Genomic DNA, 25,492 nt, shown 5'->3' on the forward strand with positions numbered 1-25,492 from the left:
AGTAATTGAGATCTATCAGTCTGGTAAAGGTTATAAAGCCATTTCTAAAGCTTTGGGACTCCAGCGAACCACAGTTAGAGCCATTATCCACAAATGGCAAAAACATGGAACAGTGGTGAACCTTCCCAGGAGTGGCCGGCCGACCAAAATTACCCCAAGAGCGCAGAGACAACTCATCCGAAAGGCCACAAAAGACCCCAGGACAACATCTAAAGAACTGTAGGCCTCACTTGCCTCAATTAAGGTCAGTGTTCACGACTCCACCATAAGATAGAGACTGGGCAAAAATGGCCTGCATGGCAGATTTCCAAGGCGCAAACCACTTTTAAGCAAAAAGAACATTAAGGCTCGTCTCAATTTTGCTAAAAAAACATCTCAATGATTGCCAAGACTTTGGGGAAAATACCTTGTGGACCGACGAGACAAAAGTTGAACTTTTTGGAAGGTGCGTGTCCCGTTACATCTGGCGTAAAAGTAACACAGCATTTCAGAAAAAGAACATCATACCAACAGTAAAATATGGTGGTGGTAGTGTGATGGTCTGGGGTTGTTTTGCTGCTTCAGGACCTGGAAGGCTTGCTGTGATAGATGGAACCATGAATTCTACTGTCTACCAAAAAATCCTGAAGGAGAATGTCCGGCCATCTGTTCGTCAACTCAAGCTGAAGCGATCTTGGGTGCTGCAGCAGGACAATGACCCAAAACACACCAGCAAATCCACCTCTGAATGGCTGAAGAAAAACAAAATGAAGACTTTGGAGTGGCCTAATCAAAGTCCTGACCTGAATCCTATTGAGATGTTGTGGCATGACCTTAAAAAGGCGGTTCATGCTAGAAAACCCTCAAATAAAGCTGAATTACAACAATTCTGCAAAGATGAGTGGGCCAAAATTCCTCCAGAGCGCTGTAAAAGACTCGTTGCAAGTTATCGCAAACGCTTGATTGCAGTTATTGCTGCTAAGGGTGGCCCAACCAGTTATTAGGTTCAGGGTACTTTTTCACACAGGGCCATGTAGGTTTGGATTTTTTTTCTCCCTAAATAATAAAAACCCTCATTTAAAAACTGCATTTTGTGTTTACTTGTGTTATCTTTGACTAATAGTTAAATGTGTTTGATGATCAGAAACATTTTGTGTGACAAACATGCAAAAGAATAAAAAATCAGGAAGGGGGCAAATAGTTTTTCACACCACTGTATATATATATCTAAAATGCTGCAAGAGCTGCACACCATGAGGTAGTGTTGATACCTGGGTGCCTGTGCAAAAAATAAGTATACAGGCTGGAGTGATGACACACACAGGATTTTCACAAAGGAGTCACAGGATCAAAAAAAATTGAATAAATCAGAGGTTTATTGTGAACGTTTCAGCTCCACACATGAGCTTTCGTCAGGGATACAACAAGCAATTAAAGCCCCAAAAAGGGCGCCAAATGTTGTTGCTAGGCAACCCATACACAAAAACAAAGTAATCCTTTGACTCCTTTGTGAAAATCCCGTGTGTGCCATCACTCCAGCCTGTGCATATATATATATATATATATATATATATATATATATATATTCTGAACCTCCGTCCAGAAAATTTGCTTTATGATATTTCATTACAGCTAGCCAGAAAAGGTATCACATTTATACCCCCCAATTGCAAAAATAAACAATTTTTCCTTTGATTTACTAACACAAAAATAAAATATGTAATCATTATAATCTGTTTTCAGACAGTACACTAGAAATAATTATTAATTTTAATAATTAAGTTTAAAGATTTATTTTGTCTCCCCATAGCAGCTTTGAGAAATGTATCAGCTAATGTAGCCAATTGTAAGTTCAGAGTCTGCACTGTCAAAAATAGAATAGTATACATAGAACTAGACACTTTTCTCAATTGCTTTCTATGTGAAGCAAGTGAGCTGAAAAAGGTGTTTGGAAAGCAAACCCCTCTAATAGGTAATATACTGACTGACCTTTTACTTTACAAGGATGTACAGGGGTCTTTTTGTAATTTGGGTCTTTATACCTTAAGGGCAAGGGCACACGGTACATATATCCGCTTCTCTGAGACTAAGAAGCAGATCTGCTTGCCTATGCTGCAGGGTGTGCCTGCTCTTAAAACTACAGTAACCACCTAAGTGTGGGCCCTTTCCCTTTGTTTCTAAAAAAATCTTTTAAACATTAAATAAACCCAACAGAATTACTTTGCCTCCTATAAAGATTAAATCATATCTTTGTTGGGATCAATTACAAGGTCCTGTTTTATTATTACAGCAAAAAAGGGAAATCATTTTTAAAAATTTGAATCTTTGAATTTAGAACCTATGGAACACCTGTGGGAGATGGGCTTCGCATAAGTCAGAGCTTTATGGATAACAGGGTTTCTGGATAATAGATTCCATACCTGTAGTAGACTTTGACTAGGTATAAAAAATGATTACTGCCAAATATACTCGAGTATAAGCCTATCCGAATATAAGCAGAGGTACCTAATTTTACCTAAGAAAACTGGAAAAACTTATTGACTCGAGTATAAGCCTAGGGTGGGAAATGCAGCCCCTACTGCTAAGTTTCAATAATCAAATAAATAATAAAAGGACACTCAGCGTGTTCCCCTGTGAACTCTTCATAAATATATCATGCTGGCAGCTGCAGATTAGGGAAAGGTGGATGGAGGACCCTTTGAGCCTTGAAGAGTTACAGCACTGGGAAAGAAAACAGGTTAAAGGGAAAGAAAAATGGTACAGCAGCAGACAAAAGCAAGTTTGGGAAGGCTAAGCTGCCATACTAAGTGACAAGTACTTGCCATCCTGCTGTGTGCGTGTCTCTGTGTGCGCTACCATTGTATAAATCGTATGCTTCACTCGTATGTTGTTCCCATCATATGTGTGCTGTGTGCACGTCCCCTGGTATCAAGGCGTTTGTATGCTTCACTCGTTTGCTTCGAGCGTTCCCCTGCATATTTCTCCTGTGTGCAGTTCCCATTGTATCACGTCGCAACAAGCACATTACATTACATCTTCAAATCCATATACTCGAGTATAAGCCGAGGGTTACTTTTTCAGCACATTTTTGGTGCTGAAAAACTCTGCTTATAGAAAATAATTATGCTCCTTTTCTTATTCAACCGACAACATAATCTGTCACTTTACCCTGCATCTCTCATGCAGTAAGCATTTTTTTTTTGAGAACAGAAAGGGAAACACAACAGATAATTTAAAGAGTTTTTCGTTTAACTTCTAAAGTATTAAAAAAAAAAAAAAAAAAAAAAAAAAAGCATGTACAAACACTTTTACAGAAGATCGCAAATATTTCACCTTCTGGGGTACTCTCATATTTAGTGCTATATAAATTTTCAAAAGAATTTCATCACCTTCTAATTTTATAGCCAAACTTACAAGAAAATTAGGAATGTTTATATTGCTGTTTTCAATGTTCTTTAGGGACAATAGCATGTAGGATTACATGAAGTGGCACTCTTGTTTAACTTTAAATGTATCAAACCTAATTTGGCCATACACGGCCAATATAAGCTGCTGATTTGGCCGCTCCTTACCGAGACACCATCTTTTTGGCCCAATTATGGGTGCCTAAAAATCAGGCAGGTATTTATTGGGCACATCTGATAATCCCATAAGATGAGGACCACATGTGCATTTCTGTGGTTCACATCTACCTGCAGTAGGAATCGAACTTTAGGCCAAATTGGGCTAATCCAACCATAGCCTCAGTGACCAGAGCATTGGTGGCCTAATTGGACACATCAAAATGAAATTTCAATGTGTATGGTCAGCTTTTATTAAGCTACAGTGCTTAAGGGCAATGGTAACAGGGGTACACTAGTACTTGATAGGTGCCCCTTTCAGAAAGCAAAAAAAAAAAATAGCCTCTAAAAATATTTTAATCTGGTAAGAGCAATATAAAAGACATTTAAATTTTCTAATATTATTTTAATGAGATGTTCCTCTCAAAAGGATATGGTGGTAGATACGATAACTACTTTATTGCTAACAGAGGAACTACAACCTTGCAGAAGCTTGTTCCTGATGTTGAATTGAAAAATGTTGAATTGAAGTTGCCAGCGCTTAACATGTAAGAGTTTGTGTGTCTTGTCAGCTTAAGAGTCCAGTTCTCATGTGAAGACTATCATTGAGTCCTTGTTCGATTAGTTTTATATCCTCAAGGTTGTCTTTGATAATGCCGATCAAATGGCTCAAACCTTCTTGTTGTTGTTTTAGATGCTGGGAAAAGGAGAAGAGTTTAAATCACAATTGTGTACATTAAGGATACAGAATGCAAAGCAGCACAATTATGAATGTCATTCCACATTGGGATCTATTTTAAATGTGAGATTCTCTTTTAAAGAAATACATATGTATTTCTAATAAAAAAGATGTTTCAACTTTAAGTTGTGAATGAGTATATTTGCATTATTATTTTAATTATCTATTTTGGCCACTAGAGAGCCTCTGTGAATTTCTCTGTCTTTTTAGACTTTGGGATTATCCCTGGCCTCTGTTTTGAATGTTTATATAATGAACAGTGATTGAGACAAAGCATTATAATATTTGGCTGTTCTGAGATATGTAAAATAAATCTCAATAAGGATTACTGCTTTGGAATATTCAAGCTAGACAAACTTTGGACCTTTTATTGCATTACCACATGACTGCAGTAAATTTAGGCGTAAAGAAGTAGAAGTCAGAAATAATATGGTTTAAAATGTTTTTCAGCCATGCCTGGGGCATAACTTGCAGTGCATAGATTAGAATATTTGGCCTATAGGTTGGCCTATGAATACAAAAACCTTAAATAATCAGCAACTGAATTAGTCTCATTTACTAGTTGTGCAGAAATAAACTAATTACCAGTTTGATTAAAAATGTTTGGAAATGGCCTATAACAGGGCATACAGCAAAGGGGCATAGCAAGCACATAGTACACCACCCTGTCTGTTATAACACATTCATATATGCTGATCCTTTAATGTGCATGTACTCCTGGCAGGGACTAGAACCAGACAAGCTAAAGTAGAAAAAGTGGGTATCTTGCAGCACATAAGTGCAACCCAGAAATCTGCACTTCTTTTCCCCACAAACAGTTCAAATAAATAATTAAAGACAGCTATTAAAATGCAAATAATTTACCTGTTTGATCTCTCTCAAAAGATCTGCATCAACATAATATTTTTCTTCAGACCGTACAGCTCCAAAGTGATTCTGCATTCTTATTTGTGACATGAGTTCATTGAGTCTACCCTAAAAACAAGGTTAAAAAGTAATTTTGTCAATCAATATATTTATGATACACAACACAGGAAAAAGCAACTGTTAGTTAGTTGATTCTTGTCTCATTTGCTGTGACCTAGAATGACAAAGTTTTTAAATTAAACCATTGTTTTAGTTGCTGCTTCTGTTTTATATGTAGAGACTGCTATATAGCTGGAGGAAATAAACAGTTGATGTCAAACTTGCAGCTCTTTGAGGGCACGAAGGAACACATTTAAAATGTGTAAAAATAAATTCTAGATATGCACATAGTAACAAAACACCTGCACATCACTTGAATAATCCACAAAACAGTATCTAACATTATGGTGGCTGCAAAATCATATTTTAAATGTGTGTGCAGTATGCAGAGCCAGCAATGAGGCACATAAAAATACTTTTGTTCAGTTGTAAATCTGACATTGGTGTCTCAAAATAAGTTGACTCATACTGTCATTGGATTTTAAATAATTACAGAGCACACATAAAGGCAAGGTGGTTTTTTTTTTACATAAACCCAAACAACATACATAAAATGAATGTTGAGTAATACTCAACATTACTTATTTTCACCAAAATCAACTGCTTACTCTGTACAGCTTTCAAGCGTGTTTGGTGCAAAAGGATATTACGTGACTTGCCCCACAACTTCAGTAGAGGAGGTGTCTGAGGGACAACAAAATTAACTGACTTGTCAAAGGCCTTGAGAACATTATAAAGGAACTTAATACAAGCATTTGACTCGGAGTCCAGGAACAACTAAGCCATTCCCCCCCCCCCCTTAGTAAAAAGACACTAAGAAGCACGCATATTTGACCAAAGGTAGAAATTACATTTTATTACTCACCTTAAACTGGGTTGGTGCATTAAGTTCACTCTGGATTGTGTCAAGCTGTACACGTAATTGCTCTTCCTCTGCTTGGATAGCAAATCCACTTTTCCTTTGTATTTCTTGTTTAATTAAAACCTGTTTAACATACACTGCACTGTAAATTTAACCTTTATATCCCATACAGTACAAATTGTTTTTAAATGCATGAAAGCATCTTGAACTGTCCCTTCTTTTTTTAACAAGCAATGGCAAAGCAATGCTAAGTGCCAAATAATGCCATAAACAAGTTAAGCATAAGTACTATGTGTGCTTCTGCACCTAAAAGTCAAAAACACAATACAAAATTGGTAGCACTTTAGCTTTTACGTAAATATAACAACTCAAAGATTGAGCATAACTGACAAGGGAATAAATACTGGGCAGTGCTTGAATGCAAATTCTATAAAAGTTTGAGGGAAACATTATTACCTGAAGTACCCTGTGAGAAAGTTCCATTAGTTTCCTTTTGTATTGGCCAATTTTAGCCATTGTTGTAGCTTGGTTTTTCTGAAGTTCTCCAATATCTTCCGAAATAATCTGAGGATGATATTTAGGCCATTAATGTTTTCTTTGAATTTTACCCTATATATGTATCATTATTATTGTATTTTATTTATATATGTCACTACTTGTAGACACAGTGCTGTTCATTAAAATAATATATTAAGAAAAATACAATAATAGAATATAAATACAAAATGACTGTTGCAATAAAGAATTAAGTACTAGTAGTTTAGAGACAAAAGAAAAGGAGATTCCCTGTATAAGAGAACCATAGTCTATATAGGGGACAATGAAAACATTGTACTTAAATCTTACATCAAGTCTGCTCTGGTGTTGCTTTGTCATCTGATCTTGGACTTCAAGTCTTCTCAGCAGCTCTTTGAAGCCAATCATAGGAACAGGGATAAGCCTGGGACAATAAAAAAAATGTTAGTTGTGTCTACAGCACTGGTATCTGTTTGCATATCTCTCGTAACAGGCTTAACACCAGAACAAAATTTTCTGTCAGCATGTCTGTATAAATGCATAATAAAAAAAGAGCAAATATTTGCACATATTGGCAAAGTTCCTAATTCATTAAAAATATAATCTCAGGAGACATCAGTCTGTTTCAAAGTTCACTCCAATCAAATATACTTATATTATATCAGCCCTGTTGTTTAACTTAACATTTTTATGTTGAGTTCACTTTATCAAGCAATCCTGGACTTTCTTCCCACAATTCCCTCTGCTTTTCATACATATGAGAACACCTCTCCAACAAAAATGCTTTTCTAGTGGGTCCACTTTCCTGGCTCTACATATGCAGATTGATAAACCCTGTGACTGATGAGCCCCAAAAGGGTTTAACAAGAGTTCAATTTGGGAGTTCAATCAGCATACTGCCCTGGCTGTGCTTTAAAACCCACTGGGTAAGCCTCAATCTCTAGGGTATTCGTAAATGAAAATTTTAGGAGCGTTCCTGAGCTTCCAACCCAGAACTTCTGCTTTATTTAGAAAACATATTTGCAATGGTTATTTTTTACAGGAAAAACAATTTAGCAAAATATTGGAGTTTGTTCATGGGTATATATTGGCTAATGCCTTTGCAACTTATTAAGTCAACGGTCTTTGTATGAGACTTTGTATGGCCTTTGTATGAGACCAAAATGATGCCCCTTTCTCAAATCAATATCTAAACAGTGGCCAGTGAACAAGCCAGGGGAAACTCCTTCATCCAAGCACTTCATTTGGTAATGTTTGTGGGCTTTTTCGGACAGGTCTACATCAATATGATCCAATCATGATTAGATATGTGTTGCTGAATTGGGTAAAAGACCTGCTCATTTAGCCAATTTACCGAATAAGCAGATATTCCTGCAGATATTCTAATGGCCAAATCTATTCCAAAATCTATAATTAATGAGACCTGTGGTCATCAAATTATCACAAAATATAGAATGCATTTTTAGCATAAAAAAAAAAGTGATTAGATCACACTCTCACACCTGTGACTTTCAGCCAACACTGAAATAAGCCAAATAAATAAGTTCAATGGAACCATTGTGATTGAATGTCTGTGACTGTACTACCCTCATGGGCTTAAATGCCAGGGAATTCCCTACAGCTCATTTGAACTGAAGAAGCCACTTGGATTTGTGGTGAAGCGTTTTTCAAGAAAACTCTGAAAGTTCAGTTGTTTTAGACTTAAATCTACTAGATACTGTACATCATGATCTGGATGAATGAGAATCTTCATAGACAACACTTTTGGGATGTGTTCTATAGTTCTACCTCACCTTTCAGGATCTGGATTGTCCACTTTGGCTTGTTCCCAGATAATTGGATCAACACCTAATAAAAATATATAGTCAAAATATTAAGTCTTTAATCAGCTTTAATGCTTCATAATGTTTCTCCTTATCTTAGTTAGGTTTATATAAAGAGGTGTCTTATGTATAGTGCCAATCTTTTAAATATTGAAAACTTCACCACTTTGTGAACAGCAATAAAAATATGTCAATAAAAATATATATATATATATATATATATATATATATAATTTTATACATACACACAGGAGTTATAATAAGAGCAGAAATAATATCTTTTACAATCAATACCTGAAGGAGGGTTCTGTATGAGTTGCTTAATCTGTGCTGGAGAAAGTTCTGTTCTAGCCATTGCACCTGTGACTCCAAGCTGCTGTAGGTTAGTCTTGATATGTGCTTGTTCAAAGTAGCTGAAAAGAGCGCTGGCTCCAACTCGCCTTGAAGTTCCATTAGGAGACCGCTCTACAACATAGATTATGACTTCCGTCCTAAAATAAAATGTAGAAAAATAAAATGCAACTGTTGGCCAGTCAAAATGTTACAGAGCAACCCTTTTGAAATGGAGAAAAACAAAAGTGGTATAAAGGCAATACCTTTATTGGCTAACTAAGATAACCATAGCAAGCTTTCTGAACATTTTAATTCCTTTTTCAAGCTGATTATAAGGTGTTCTCTGATATATACACCACCGCTTTACTGTAATCAGCTTGATAAGGGAACTAAAATGTTCTAATATGTTACTGCAATTGATTACTTTTTTGTTTTGTCTGCTAGAAATAATGTGCAATGTTAACTATAGTGTGAAGAAAAACCTATAATCTGAAATGCCCACTGTAATGTCATAAATCCAACAAAGCTATCTGAACAGCATATCCCCACTAAGAAAATTAACTATTTATATATTTTATAGGAGAGTTTGGCAACACTTACTGGTCATCTGCCTTCGTTTTAACACCTTCCACATTTACAGTCAATGTTTGGTGTCCCCCAAGGACTTTATGCAGAGATTCCACTAGCTGCTGTTGCTGCCCTCGGATGTCAGATTCCTTTTTGTTGAAAATAAGAGATATCAAACCATCTTCATCTTTGTTGTTGGGGATGTAGCTGAAACCAACAGCCTAAAAGAAATTATAAAGTAAGGAATAAAAAGAAAAAGGATTAGACTTTAGATGAATTGGCTCTAGTTAAAATAAAATAAAAATACTATTTTCACATCTCTATGTGATGTTTTTAACGTAACAATGAAAAATCAGGAGAAAAGGTCTAGGTGTATTTAACAAAAATTAAAACTCTTACTATTAAACTTAGAACCAACCAGAATAACTGCCACAAGATAACTGCACCTATACTATCAAATTATATATCTGATGCATTTTTGGAAAATCATGTTGCTCAATCAGTTGACTTCTATAAAAAAAAAGGGGGGGGGGGGGCATAATAACACTTTCTTTTTACGAAAATTAAGTTAATCCATAAAGGAATACTACCATCACTAAATTACCCCATTTTTTAACAGTAACCTTGAAAGCAGTGAATTAAACACTTGATTAAAAAAACTACACTACGTTACACACTATTTCACTTTGTTTACAGGTATATACAAACTCTCTTTTGTACTCTGGCAACAGTATACCTTTAATACTAACCACATGCATTTCTTGCATTTTTTGCAAACAGTGAATTCCTGTACTTCCTATTACCATCCACAAATGTGTGGCTGTGCACTCAGAGAGGTCTTGCAAAAAGCTATCTCATAGTTTAACATTACTGCTTTACTGTTTAAACCTCACACACACATTAAAGTATTGTAACCTAAAGAAAACTGACTCCTAATGTATTTTCAATTTTTTTTCCCCAACTTTACCTTAAACCTACAAAATGGATTCTCCTGGGTGAATTCCACAGGGGGTGTATTATTCATAAAAAAGCCTTTGCCTGTTCCCCAAAAGGCCTGAAGTTGGTTCCACTTTGCTAAGATTGCATCTCGCTCGTCCCCGAGTAAAGTTGGCGCAGAAAGAGCACTAGCAGTGTTTATGAGTTGGTTCGACTGTGGCGTGCTTTGAACAGATTGGTTGAAAAGACCACATCCAATTACTACAAAACAAAACACATCTTACATAAGTATGATTTTACTAATTTGAATATTTTTGTATAACTAAGAGCCCACAATACTAGCAATTGTAACACTAATGCATATATAAGCTGCTAGGACATTTAACAGCAATACTCTGTTGTGAAATAAGTTACAAATGCCATTTTGGTAATTCTAGCTATCTATCAATATATATGGTAATTCTAGCTATCTATCAATATATATATATATATATATATATATATATATATATATATCTATATATATATATATATATATATATATATTATATAGTGCAAAACACATTTTCTGTGTGTAACTGAATACACAGCTAACAAATTACATATGTATGTGTTTACAACATATACTGACAATCATAGCTTATAAAAAAACTTTATTGATCAAAAGTAGTACAACTGGAAACGGGACATGATTACTCTGTACAAGTACATTATTAGGGATTATAAACAGACATGGGATGTTCTTTTTTTCCCCCATAAAAACGACCAGTGCCACACCTTTAGATTAGAGAAACAGAGCTTTCATTTGAAGCAGCATAGGTGGTTTTTCACGGTGAGGGCAGTGAGGTTGCGCAAATTTTAATTTTTTGTTTTTCAATGCATATTTTTTTATAAAAGAAGAATCCTAACCAGTAGCGCTTACATACTAACCAGGCTGTTGTTGCTGCTGTTGCTGGGATGTATTGAATCCACTGAAGCCCAAACCTGTTCCAAGTCCAGTACCTAGACCTGTGTTTGTTGTAGTTGATCCAAAACCAGTTCCAAAGCCAAATCCCTTATTTTGTGTAGCACCAAAGAGACCTTTGTAAAATATGGTTGAAAATGTTTTGAGAAAATATTACATGTGTGTTAAATAAACACAAACACATCCAATAGAGAAAAGACAATATTATGCTGTAATTTTTTGCATGATTTTTTTTTTATGCAGTGACAAATTATCTACTCCAGTGCTTATTAACCCTTTAAATGCCAACAACGTACGTTGTTACAGAAAAAAGTTTTATTTGCCAACGACGTGCGCCATACTCTCTGCAGAAGTGGCTTTTAGTGATGACAGTCCCCTGGGCAACGAGCCGCAGGGCCGACCCCATTGCATCTGCTACTTGGTCCCGCTTCCTTCTCCCCCCCCCAGCGCCAGCCCACTGACCTCCTGCACATGGAGGACCAGGACTGCAGCACTGAGGACCAGGCAAGCTTCAGGACAGGTAAGGTTGATTTTTTTTTACATTTATACACACACACTTCAGCAGTTTTTTTTTTTTTTTTTTCATTTTGCACACTTATATACACACTTACACACTGTTACACAACTTTTACACAACTTTTACACTGTAAAAAATTTACACACATGTATACACAACTTTTTTTGTCCCTAAAAACTGTTTATTTTGACAGTGTGACTATTGGATCAGATATTCTGACCACTAATTAAACTGTTGTGTGACTTATTTTGTCATTTCACTATTTGCACAATTTTTGTGGTTTTATTGCATTTTTATCCCTGTATTAGTATTCCTGATCCGTTTTTAGCATAGCTTTGCCATGTGTAACTTTGGTGTACAAAAATAACTTTACACATTCTGATGAATTCAAAATGGGTACTTTCAAAAAAAGATATGGTTTTCTGGGGGGTCTCTCTATAGTTAGATGGTGTTACGGCACATAATACGCTGTCAGGGGGCTCTGTGCAAAAGCTGAGTTGGCAGGCGAGAAATCCATATGCGCTATTTTCATTTTGGGGTCAGTATATACCACAGACTTTGGTAAATCTATGCATATTGGGCATCAAACTGTTCAGTAGACCTTAGGTGTTCCTATTTGGGGTGATTTGCCTTTGTATGCAAGAAACTGTGTAAGAAAAATGCAGCAAACTGCAACATTTTTATGTGAAAGTACCAAGTGCGGTACTTTTGAGCAAAAAGAAATGTGTACTTTCCAATAATATATGGCTTTCTGTGGTGTGAGTGTACTTTTGTTTGTAGCATTATTCCACATAAAGGATGTAAATGTGTTGATTTTGCAGGAGCTGAAATGACAGATAATATGGGGGAATGTTCCCATTGGGGCCCCTATGTGCCACATATTTGGGTAAACCTATACATATAGGGTATCAAACTGTTCAGTGGGGATTTTTGTCATCAAAATTGCCAAATTTAGAAAAGCTTTGCGGCTTGGTACTTTAGAGTAAAAAATTCATGGGTCCTTATTTTAGATTCGGGGGAATGTGTACTTTCCAAAAATATATGACTTTCTGGGGTGAGCGTATTTTATACTAGCATTATTCCACATATAATGATTTAAATGTGTTGATTTTGCAGGAGCTGAAATAACAGAAATGACACATCATATGGGGGTATGTTCACATTGGGGCCCCTACATGCCACATACTTAGTAAACCTATACATATTGGGCATCAAATTGTCTGTAGACAGACAATTGTGCCTACTCTGGATTACCCAGAATCTGTTCTTTCCAGAAATGTATAATTTTCTGGGATAAACCTTCTGTTAGTGGAATTTTTGGCCTTGAAATCTTGCAGCTTTCTGGAGCAGTGCTTTGGAAATTTGGTAGTGTACTGCTGGGAGTTTTTGACCTATACAAGTGAGAAATCTCCATAAAACAAAATATATTTGGTATTGGCACGTTCAGGAGACATGGGACTTTCCAAATCAGTTGTATTTTTGTGCATAAAATAATTTTTGTTTCTGGTATGTGTTTTTATATTATGGAAAATATGATTTAAAAAAATTTTTTTTTTTATACATTTAGAAGCCTATATCTTGTTACAGAATTGGAATTACGCTAATCTACTGTAGCACACTGGTGTGTGGTTGAAGTTACTTAAGGGCAGTAGCAGATGGGGTGATTAGTTGCCCAGTGACAAAGATTAAAATGCCTGTATAACCGATACACTTTGCACACCCATGTTGTTGAGGGATAACGTTCTTTTTGCAAGGATAGGCTTCTTACATAGCATTTATTTTTATTAGACAAATTTTAATATTGTTAAAGATGTAATAAATGGTGCAAAGTTGAATCACCTGTAACAGCCAATATGCAGGTTGCATTTAGTGTGTACTTTTTGGTTGCTAAGGGTTACTGCACCTAGACAATTTTTTTTGCCAGCTGTTGTGTTCGATATAAAGCATATAAACAGAAAATCTCACTAATGCAGCCCACCTTTAAAATGGGTAGGTAGTTTATCCTTTTCTAATAAATAATGGAAAAATCAAAGAATTATATGGTTAATATTGGTACTGGAGGATTCCCTGGTTTTCATCAGATGGACATACCCAGGCCAATGTTTAATGCCTTCACCATGTCTTCACCAAGTAAGCTTTATTGATCTATGTTTGGGGCCAAAATAATGCCCCCCCGATCAACAGCTGATTAGTTCTCAGTTTATTTTTATCAAAGTGGTGTCTTCCTTGTTCTTTATACATAAATATGATTGAAGGGAATGTTGTTCAGCATACACCCACATTTGATCGAACATTTATAGAAACAAAGTGAAAGTAACATTTATTAATAGGACAGTGACAATAAACATCAATTATAGTCTCCTTACCTGAGGTAGTGTTTGCTGGAGTAGTGAAGCTAAAAGCTGACCCAGTAGATGCAGTTGTAGTAGTTCCAAAGCCTCCAAAACCACCTTAAACAAAACATTCTACAATCAGATAAACGCAAAGTAACCACAATTGATATTTTTTTAATTGAACTTTTCATGTCAAATGATCACTTTTCTTACTTGCCTGGCATAAATGTAATGAACAATAAGCTTGCCATTGATTTATGTTATGAAAACACACACATTTAATCTCCCTGCAAGTTATTAGCAGATTTGTTTTTCTTATCTGTTCGGCTGTGTGATGGCCATGGCTTCTGGTCTATTACTATTATTAGGGCGTTCAACAGGGCTGTAATTTCTTTGCACAGAGCTGCTTTACATGTGGAAGCATATATTAAGTGAGTGGCATGGCCACTTTACATAGCAGTTTCACTGGGGCTTTTGGTTGGCCTTTAAAATTACTACGTATACTGCAGCTTCTTATTTACCACTATGGAGAGCAATGGCAATTTATAGCAGATCGACAACTTTATTTTTTAAAATAATACCAACTTCTCCCCAAAATTTCCTTTTAACTTCACAGTATCACGGCCACCATCTTGGATTTTTAAACACCTGCGCTAGCACCACCCCCCCCCCCGCGAACCAAACACCCGCAATCCCCCCCGCCGGACACCACACACCTGTGCTTGCACCCCACCCCAGCTCGCTCGCTCGCTACCCGCTCGCCTGATCTGCTTGCCTGTTCCTGTGTCTGTGAAGGGAGCGCACCTGCTTCTGAATGAATGAAAATCAGCAAAGCACATGCGCCGCCTAGAGTGTCCCGGTCACACAGTCAATGCAGGAGCGATGCATTATGGGAATCCTCTTTACCCAGCTCAGAGTTTTTTATGCCTGTTTGGCTTCAGATCTTCTGAACAGGTGAAATATGGGGAAACTTAAGGGCACTATTGAGACAACTGAAGGTATGCCTGCATTTTGAGATTAACTCTTTACTAGCCTTTCCTTCTCCTTTAAACCAAAATATTATCTTAAAGAAACCTAAAGACATTTCTTAATTGAATAAAATTGTTCAGACCACATTTTCAATACAAACCATGTTTTCTGGGCATACAGAATACTAGAATTTTGTGACTTGTTTTTTTTAAACAAATGGCTTACATTTTTGCTGCTATCTGGTTGCAACAGTTTGGAAGTCATAAAAGTTGTAAGAAATATTGAAAGACAAATCATAAAAATAAGAATAAAACAAAACTGACATTTCAGTCACAGATTTATTTACCTGGTTCAGTGAAAACTAAGACCAATTTAAAAGTGGCTTAGAATAGGACCAAAGTGAATGTCCCCTTTAATTAAGAGGCAGGTGTAAGTTTACCATTTTATAGGGTAAAGGCTATCTGTTGTGTTCAGACAAATTCATACATCTGAACACAGACAGAACACAGGGAAACATGCTCCAGTTAAGGATACTGCCGAAGACAAGCACAAAACTTTTAATCACAGGATGATGCTAATGAAAAATGAACAAATAAAACTGTACAATGATGACCATCCCATAGTTAATATCATGGGTTATGCAGAAGGTGTATGTTTGTGTGCATACAACAACACTGCTAATAAAGCAATCAGTCTATTCTGTACTGGAAGAAGAGGAAGGAAAGGGCAAATGCGCTAATTACTATCCACAAACAATAAATAAGCCAATGTGAAGTTTTTTTGTAAATGCTCATTAACACCTAAAAGAACAGTATGCAAAGTGTAATGGGAGGGTAGTCCCACCAAAACAAAATCATACATTACACTGCTGTTAAACAAATCACTGTACATTCTATCAATTTTAATATCATAAGGCATTGTGAAATGACTTACACTTAACTGAGGCCATATGCCCAGCTTTATAACAATGTAAGTTTTGCAATCTACATTAGTACATATATTTTTGTAGATTTCATAATATATTTCCCTGCTATATTTCTATTGCTCAATATAAGCAATATAAATGAGCAGAGAAGTACCAAGAGATGCGTTCTGCATCAGTATATTAAACTGATCAGCTGCCACCAGGACCAAATAGCAAAGGGTTGTCCAATTACACATTTATAAAATTAGCAGTAAAAACAGTTAATATCATGAATTCTTTATTTTTAAAAAAAAAAAAAAAATTGTATGGTTGGCCATACAGCCCCTTTAAGAGTACAAGCTGCAAATTATAACTGCTGGTCTGCTGTATGCACCACTGTGATTTACCTCACCTATCATGCTTGTTGCAAAAGGGTAAGCAAGAACAGGTGGATATAAACGTGCATACTGTACAGAGGACTGGTGAAATACAAACAAACAAAGATGCAAATTCACAACTACAACGTCACACAAGAGTTAAACTAAAAGTTATAATATTATATTTTTGGAGAATATTATAACATTTTAAACCCAAAAAACTAATTTGCATTTATAAAATTAAAATCATGAAATCTATTTGAAAGTGTATATGGAAATCAGAGGAAGACTAATGCACAAAAATAGTCCAATTAAACAGGACTATAAGTTTTTTAAGGGTGCAGTGAACAGGGTATGGATGGGTTATACGGGAATCATTGCAATATAGTCAATACTTGTGTTCAGGTAACATTATTAGACAGACAATGATGAAGTTCTCACCTCTGTAAAAAAACAAAAATCAGGTTTTAGCTTCGGTTCAGAAGCTGGAGCCCCCCTTTTAAATTGTTTGCCTCACTGGTGGTGCGGGCTAAAAAAGCCTGTACTTTGATTGGGGGGAAACAATACTATTTTGGCCAGAAAATTTCCCCTAGGGAAAGGCATCGGGAGACTCTCTCATAAAGCACAAGCGTGTAACCAAACATGGTGGGATGGATACTACTCGCTAGGGGCATTTTCTGAGCACAATGGTATTGTTTCCCTCAACTGGAGTATGGGCTATAGTAGCCAAAGCTTCGGAGGGCGAAAGAGTTTTGCTATGAAATATTTAAGTGCCCTTTAACAAGGAGTCATTAGAAGTTAAGGCAAATTCCTTTATTCTAGACTCTACAGTACTTCGATTCTAAGATTCCTGGTTTAGACTCATATGAAACAAAAGCCTGATAATTGCAGCAAAGGGTCATTTTCTGCTCCAGATGTACATATTACCTACACAACATATCTGCAATGGTATGCAATCATTATTTCTACATTCCACTATGTCTGGTTTTGATTTAATTTACAGAATACTGAATGTGCCATTTAAATGTAGGGAGGCAATTTTTCGTGGCATTCAAGAAGCATAAATAAATATAGTTTCCTCAGCCATCAGATAAAAAAAAATTTCCTTACATTTTTATTAGTATTTTGATCAAACTACAGCATATCACCAAATGATAATAGAAATCATCTTGCTAGTACAGATGAAATTTATATGAAGAACACATCAGTTAGGGCAATGGCACCTTAATGGAATGGTATGTTTTGTCTTCTGTGCTTAATCTCCTCCAGCGTGGGCAACAAAACAAAATCTCCCAAAATACCTTTCCAATGGTATCAGTCAATCAGGGAACACCCAGAAATTGCTTTTGGCTGCATTTTGCAGTGGTTACACAATTGAAATGTTCTACTGCTTGAGCTAACCATTATGGTAACCACCAGTAAAAGTTTCATTTTCTAATAATAGTAATACTACTAGTTATTAGTTTTCTGGTGAAATAACCAAATTAGATAATTACTGATATGAAAGGTGTTTCTCCACTGATGAAGCAAACAACTGTTGTGCCATGAGCCTTAAAGGGGTTGTTTAAGTTTTAGTTAATTTTAGAATGATGCAGAGCGTAATATTCTGAGACAATTTGCAGATGGTCTTTATTTTTTCTTATTTGTAGTTTTTTTTTAGTTATCTTGTTTTTGCTCAGCAGCACTCCTGTTTGGAGTTTCAACAGCTATCTAGTTGGTAGGGTCCAAATTCCTTTGCAACCAGGTAGTGGTTTGAATGAGAGGCTTATTTTTCTATTCAAGTCCTCTCCTATTGATATAAGGTATAAAAAGAAAAACATAATATTAGCCTCACAGAGCAATAGTTTTTTGTTTTTTTTGGCTGCCAGGGTCAGTGACCCGCATGTGAAAGTTGCAAAGAGTTAAAAGAAGGTGGTACAAAATTCAACTACTATAAAAAATAGATAATGAAGACAAATTGAGTTGCTTAAAACAGAAAATTCTATAACATACTAAAGGTTAACCACCCCTTCAAGGAGAGATGATTTACTTCACAAGATTTTAAGAAATTGCCAGCCAAAACCACTATTCAAAAGGTTTAAGGCTAATACATGTATGGGATCCCTTATCCGGGAAAACCCGTTATCCAGAAAGCTCCGCATTTATGGAAAGTCCCATAGACTCCATTTTAATCAAATAATTTAGAATTTTAAAACGGATTCCCTTTTTCTCTGTAATAATAAAACAGTACATTGTAACTTATCCAAACTAAGATATAAATAATCCTTATTGGATTCAAAACAATCCTATTGGGTTTAATTAATGTTTTATTGATTTTTTTTTTAGTAGACTTAAGGTATGGAGGTCCAAATTACAGAAAAACCACTTATCCAGAATACCCTTGCTCCCAAGCATTCTGGATAAGGGGTCCTATACCTGTAATGAAGTATTGTATAAAACACTTGCTACTATAATTTACTGTGCAGCCCTATGTCAGTTATGATTCCTTCCTGTCTACAGGATCATATTTTCAGATACTGGTGCATGCAGATACAGTATTGGTATGTGCAGCAATCAACCAGCTTTAACAAAGAAGTTAAATTAAAAAGATAAAATAAAAAAAAAAAAATGCTCAGATGGTGACAGATTGGTGGAATGTGTGTGATCTAAACTACATTGGTCCAAGAATTTCCAGTATTGCTTTTCTGAATAGAAACGGATATCACAATCAATTATATAAGCTAAGCTCTTAAAAAGATGTTGGAAAATGCAGTTCTGTAAGAAGGAGGTTATTACAAGCAGATAGTTTTGTACTGCAAAGTGATTATTTTATATTGCACAGATGTTAAAGTAGAAGGAAAGCTTTATTAGAAAGGTCTATGTAAATACAGCCATAACCACTCACAGAAATGCTGCTCTGTGCTCTGTGCTCATGTATACATGAACTTCAGTGTCAGACTTCCTTCCCTCTCAGAAAAATCCTTCAGGGTATGGCACGAGTCTGCTCAGTTTGCTCCTCTCCCCCCCTCCCTTCTCTTCTCCCCCTTCCCATCTCTGCCGTGTAACCTGAGCTGAAAGTTGTTCTGTGCCTGAAAGTTGCTGCCTGGAAGTAAAGTCAGACCAAGCTAAGGCTAATGTCCCACAGAGGGATTTAGTCGCCTGTGACAGAACTCTGCTACCACGGGTGCCTATTCACTTTAAAATGGCTTTCAACAGACAAATGCAATTGCCAGTGGAAAGGCCTACGCATTGCTCTGGTTTTCCGAAGTTGTGCAAACTTGCCTGCAGGAGGAAACTTCACACAACTTCAGAAAACCAAATCAATGCGCAAGTCTTTCCACCAGCGACTGCCTTTTTTGCAGCTGGAAAGGCATTGCGGAGCGATTAGTCACCTTTGGTAGCAGCGCTCTATGGCGGGGGACTTAATTGCTTCTTGGGACATTAACCTTAAATGGCACAAACTATCTTTAACAAACAAAGGGAGGTTCTACGGCTGTTTAGCCAGGTATGGGAAAGCATTGTGCAGAATGAATATAGTGCTCTAGCTTGCACTATCGTGACTAATCTACTGGCAATAAAATGCCTTTCCTTCACCTTTAAATTTGCGATAGACTGAGAGACCCTCTCAAGGTCACCAAAAATGTATTTGGATTAGCCAACCAAGGTTTGACCTAATAGTGTGGCCTCTGGATCAATGACTAGTCATCCCTAAGACCTTTGACTCATTGGGGAAATGCTGCATTAACAGTCCCTGCCCACCATAATTTTGAGACCTGCCCAACAGATATCTGTCTGATCGCTATCCAGTTATCCGTTATACAAGCCATCACTTTGGCAATAGGCAGACAAATATGACACCAACTTGGTCTAAAAAGGCCAAATTTGTAGGTAATGTTAGGCCATCCATGGCTACCTTTACTTTTTGTATGTTCTTAACCTCAGTCCTAACTTTCAAATATTAATATTTTATAAAATTAAATTGTGCATTGTCATAGTAGGTGTCCCATGGAGTCAAATTTAACAGCATAGAACATCTGCTAAACTCCTTGCAGCATAAAAAAGTTAAAATCACTTAGTCCAGCCCAACATAATCCACACTTTGATTAGATAAACTTCAAGGTGCACTGGGAATATGCACCATTTAACTCTGCTGGCAGCAGATTTGGAATGCCTTTTTTGGCTGAAATGGGGTACAGAAATAATTTTTAGGGATTCAGTTATGTGATTCAGTAGGTAGGGGTTGTTCTTCTTTAAAATCAGAAATTAAAAGAGTGCATTCTCAGAGAATTATGTAATACTAAGCAATGGGTAAACCTTAAAAGCACTTATATTAAGTGTGTTAGTATTGCATACTAACTTGGAAAACTAGCAAAATAACCAAAATATGGTTTGTAGCTGCAATAGTATTACCCTGCTGCACTGATCAATGCCTTTGTTGCACTACTGTCACCTATTCTTGGACCAATGCACTGCATTTTAAGACATACACATACATTCATATTTCTCTACCTGCACTTGCCAGGCTGTTACCAAAATTGAAGGGTGCTGCTGGAGCAGTAGACACACTGAAATTCCCAATGTTAAAGTTTAAAGCTGGATTAGCAGCTAGTCCAAACCCCCCAAAGTTAAACCCACTGGCATTGGAGGTCACCGATTCCAGCCCTCCAAATCCTGATGAGTAGGAAGCATGAAGAAAAGTTAGCAAGAATTAGAGTCATGTGTACAAAAGTGGGGAAAAGGAAGCAAAAGAGACAGTAAAAATGAAGTAACCCACAGCATTATTCAATTATAACAGTGTTTTTAAAGGACATGTAAACCCCACACACAAAAATGTAATTAAGTTGTTCTAAACTCAGATTACTAAACACACCCCTCCCAGTCTAGCAGCCAGTGAAGAGATGGCATTGCTGGTTCCCATAGAAACTCAGCTCTAGCTGTCTGCTTCAATTTTTCTCTCCTAACCTCGTCTCCTGAGCTCAGCTCAAACACAGCAGAACTTTTATCAGATACAGTTCTGCCTGTGTGAGCCTGTATTCTTGAAGAAATGTATGCTAAATAAGGGTGTGTGTGTATGCTGTTTGCAGATTTAAATGTATCTGATTATGTATCGGAGGAAAAATGGCCACCCAGTGAAAGTTGCTATTTGCTTTTGGAAAATGCGATGGTGATAGCAAGGGGAGGGGATATATGCAGTACAAATGATGCCATTTGGGTGGGGGAGATGTGTCACACTGATATACATTGTAGATAAATGTAGGCTTTACATGTCCTTTAAAAACATCTGATTCCAGAATGTTTGTGAGGGTTATCATTCATCCAGACCATGATATACAGTATTTAGTAGTCTAAAGAAACTGGACAGCTGAGTAATCTTGAAAAAGTGCACTCCAAAACAGAACACTGAACAAACGCTGGCCACTTCTCCCTTCGCACTGGTTTCCAGGACTCATGGGGCCTTTTGTGTGTGCACGCTATCGTCTGTAAACATTGTAGGTGCAATGTTTGGTTTTATAATATATTAAAGTAAGGTTTTTACACAATGTTGCACTCTTACTGCTTTCAGTGATTAGAAAAAAAGTACAATCTACAAGTGAATTTGAGGGGTCGTTTTATGGAGTTAATCTGCTGACAGCATTTATCTACCAGTTGTTTTTGAATACCACACAATATAGAACTGTCTTTTTGTTGTTTATTCTATACCCTTTGGCGCTGAAGTTTGGTTTCATTATTGAAGGATCACTTTGTGGAATCCTAAAACTTCAGCAAGGATTGGTTTGGTCATTTACATTTTGTTGATTCTTTTTTTACTCCAAAACAGAGACCTGCTTTCGCCCTTCAAATACAGCACTGTATTCATGAGGGGTGAGCTGGGGTGCTTGTGGCAGGGGTAGCAGCAAATGGCCCCTTGCAACTTTTTGACAAATCAATAACATTGTTTGAGTTTCAAAAAAAGACAAAACAGAATAAGTCAACTTAAATCTAGAGAGGTCTTCCCAAAAGTCTTGGTAAAATAATATGGAAGTATCTCAGGAAAAATGCAGATGCATTTACAAGATGTGAAAATTAAATGTTTTTACCCACATGAAGAATAAAAGATTATTCTAAAAGTTCACTCAAGAAATGGGAGCAGCACTGCATCTGATTTAACCATGATTTAACAAATAAGCAAGTTTATTCTTACCTCCAAAGCCTGTTGATGCAGTTGTGGTAGTTGTACCGAAACCAAACCCTGATGTAGTAGTCTTAGGCGTAAAAGTGCCAAGTGAAAATCCAGTTGTACCTAGAAAAGTAGATATGGGAAAAAAATAATTAGAACATATTAAATATAGGAAGCAAAACAAAAATTCAGCAATAAAATGAAAGACCCTTTTACATTTTGTGGCTTTATCATCAAAAGAAGACTACATTAGAACTGCTCCGAGAGCACTTGAGCAGGTTTAACTTCGTAAGGTTTTAAATCATATTAGAAGTTTAATGGGATGCACATCTAGGAAACAATACTTAGCTGATTTGAGGGCAGCCCAAGTGCTAAATGACTATATAGGTGGCTCCTCCTGTGATATACCAATCCCTTTCTCCCTGAGCCATTTTATAGCTGTACTGACAACTAGAAAGAAAGGTCCTACCAGTTCACTCCATTCCAAAGTGCTTTGTTGCCTGAATAGTTTATGTTAGTGCCATAATAACTGAAATTCAGTCGAGTGGATTTGACAGTCTCTGCTTACAGCAAAGAAAGTTTATTATGGGCAGTGTTGGACTATAGTGGCAGGGTCCCTCCAGAAAAATCTAAGATTATGGGCCCACCCTCTAGACAATTTTTCCTCCTGTTCTCACTCAGTCCCTTATTAGTCCTCTTTATGTGCTATACTATTCTTCCATCTATACAGATTCCATGTTACCATACAGAAATAGAGGGCCCACTGACACCTGGGCCCACTAGTTTTTATTTTATTCCAGTGGGCCAATATGACGCTCATTATGTTTCAGTTATTTAGCAATGTTTTTTTTAGATATCTGCATCAAAAATGATCATAGGTTCTTTGTGGAGCAGCTCACAGGCCTTTTATAAAACCTTCCATTTAATATCTGCCTCCCAATTTCCCAGGGTTAAGTTGCTCAAGAAAGGTTTTAAATGCAAGTAAATTGAGATTTTTTGCAACGAAAATAAATGCTTGGTGATGACATGGTTGCCAAGAACATTCTGGCTCCTTAGTCTGATATCGGAGTGTTTTTGCAAACATATCAACACTTATGTAGTCACTGTAATTTTCACTAAACAGTGCCTAGGCACTCAACCCCAAGATTGCAAGCTTTATGTGGAGGGAGCTCCCTCTCATAGTCTTCTAAGCCTCAATAGTTAATTTCAAATGCATTTTTTTTCTATTTATATGTTATTATATTGTTTACCATTCAATAATGTCATTATAACGTACAGAAATGTGTAAACAAGGTGTGCTGCATAAAAATCACACTCATTTTTCATTCATTACTACATTTTTTCTCTTAGGATCTACATGTGGGGTGGTTTACAGCTCTGGCACGACTATAACATAATTATGTACGAGCAAACCCAGTGATAGGTCAATGTCACGTGTGGTTCTTCTCGCCTGCCGGCCAATACATTTTCCCATTCCGGAAAATTTTGCTCGCTCACCTTGGTTGGCCGGCGTCCCAGTGCTGGCTCCAAAGTTGAACGCCATGCCCCTGCTCACCGATGCACCGAGGTTCTTTGCAGCAATTCAACCCACCTCCCACGACCGGCTTCAGAGTTAGACACACCAGGAGGTAGCAACAAATAGTAGCAGACCTGCTAAATCCTGATTAACTCCCGCGCTTACGAAAGCGCTTGTCAGATAGGCCCAGCTCAGAAGCCGGAGAACACGCCGCCTTGCGTAAGGAATTACGTATACGTCGAGATCATAGAGATGCAGGTTTCTGGAGAGACAGTCACTCTACAGTAGACGGATTCGCCTATGCGTACTGGAGAAGAGTTTGCGTTGCATATGGGTTGGGATATTTCTGGTTGGCTCCAATTTCTATAAATTTAGCGGATCTGTTTATCTGAAGTATAGGAAACATGCTGCTCACTTGTTGCTAGTTGCTGTCATTGTAACGGGCTTTGTATTCCTAGTGGCAATGCTCCCTATTAGGTTAAAAAATAGAATGCAAACACGCGTTTGTTAATAGGGTAAACTATATACCCCCATTTTTATGCTTTAATATTAGCTTATTCTAGTGCATGAACACTGTAAATTGTGAACATATTTTTATTTACACGGACATACCTTATTCCACGGATTAAAGGAAATTGATTTATCCTTGCTACATATGAACCACTTCCCGACCGCTGCTTGTAACATATGCTTCTGATTTCTATAGTGGGTGGTGCAGAGAGACCCTTACTTTCTTTTGTAGAACGGGAAGCTGGCAGGCCAAGATTTATTTAGTAACAAGTTTGTTCTATAGTACACAGGTTAATCCTTTAGTGCTGACATGCTGCCTAAACTACCATTACAGGATAGGAGTTCTTTTTGGAAAAAAAAGTCCTTGTGGTAATTCCCCCTGAGGTCACATGTACGTATGAGAGAGTGCAACAAGAAAAATGCAAGGTTCAGTTAGCATATTTTTCTCCACAATACAGCATTTTTCCTGGATGTCATGATATAGGCCTGTAAGAGTTAATTAAGCAGGCCAAGGTATCCCAAAATCTTCCAGAAATGTGCCAGAAAGAGATATATAACAGGCCTCTGGTCACTAGGGTCTGGAACCAGCCATGTGTAAAGGCCTCACATCCTGGAACGCCCAACTCTAATCTCTGGCTGATAAGAGCCATGCCATGTGAGGGAGTGAAACCCACGTGGGGGTGACTTAGAGTTCACATTGGGACCCATCATAGGTGAGGTGGAGATCACACCATAACCCAAACTCACAAACATTTATTGTCCCAGAACCCATACTATTTATACTAGAGGTACCAAAACCTGAGTATATGTTTCATTTAAGATGGCCTTTCTTACGGGTCCAAACATCGCTGGATTTGGGTTCTCGGTTTGTCAGATAGGAGTATCTGGGCAGGGGCAGGTCACACAGTAGTGATGTTTAGTCTGTATGGGACCGGTGGGATCATTTAGAATTGATGAACCTAATTTCATCTTTCTATTATGTTCC

General features: G+C 37.0%; 1 protein-coding gene across 1 annotated transcript; it reads right to left on the reverse strand.

The window, feature by feature from the left end:
- Window positions 1-3,880: 3,880 nt before the first annotated feature.
- nup54 (nucleoporin 54kDa) lies at window positions 3,881-24,190 on the reverse strand. The gene is given in 13 exon segments (NM_001017349.3): window positions 3,881-4,236; window positions 5,143-5,253; window positions 6,110-6,229; window positions 6,563-6,670; window positions 6,953-7,046; window positions 8,416-8,470; window positions 8,740-8,936; window positions 9,379-9,566; window positions 10,313-10,542; window positions 11,212-11,361; window positions 14,129-14,212; window positions 22,506-22,604; window positions 23,979-24,190. Coding segments are annotated over 13 exon segments (1,611 nt in total). The 5' UTR covers window positions 24,025-24,190; the 3' UTR covers window positions 3,881-4,107.
- Window positions 24,191-25,492: the final 1,302 nt, after the last annotated feature.

Source organism: Xenopus tropicalis, chromosome 1, assembly GCF_000004195.4.
Source record: "Xenopus tropicalis strain Nigerian chromosome 1, UCB_Xtro_10.0, whole genome shotgun sequence".
NCBI lineage: Eukaryota > Metazoa > Chordata > Amphibia > Anura > Pipidae > Xenopus > Xenopus tropicalis.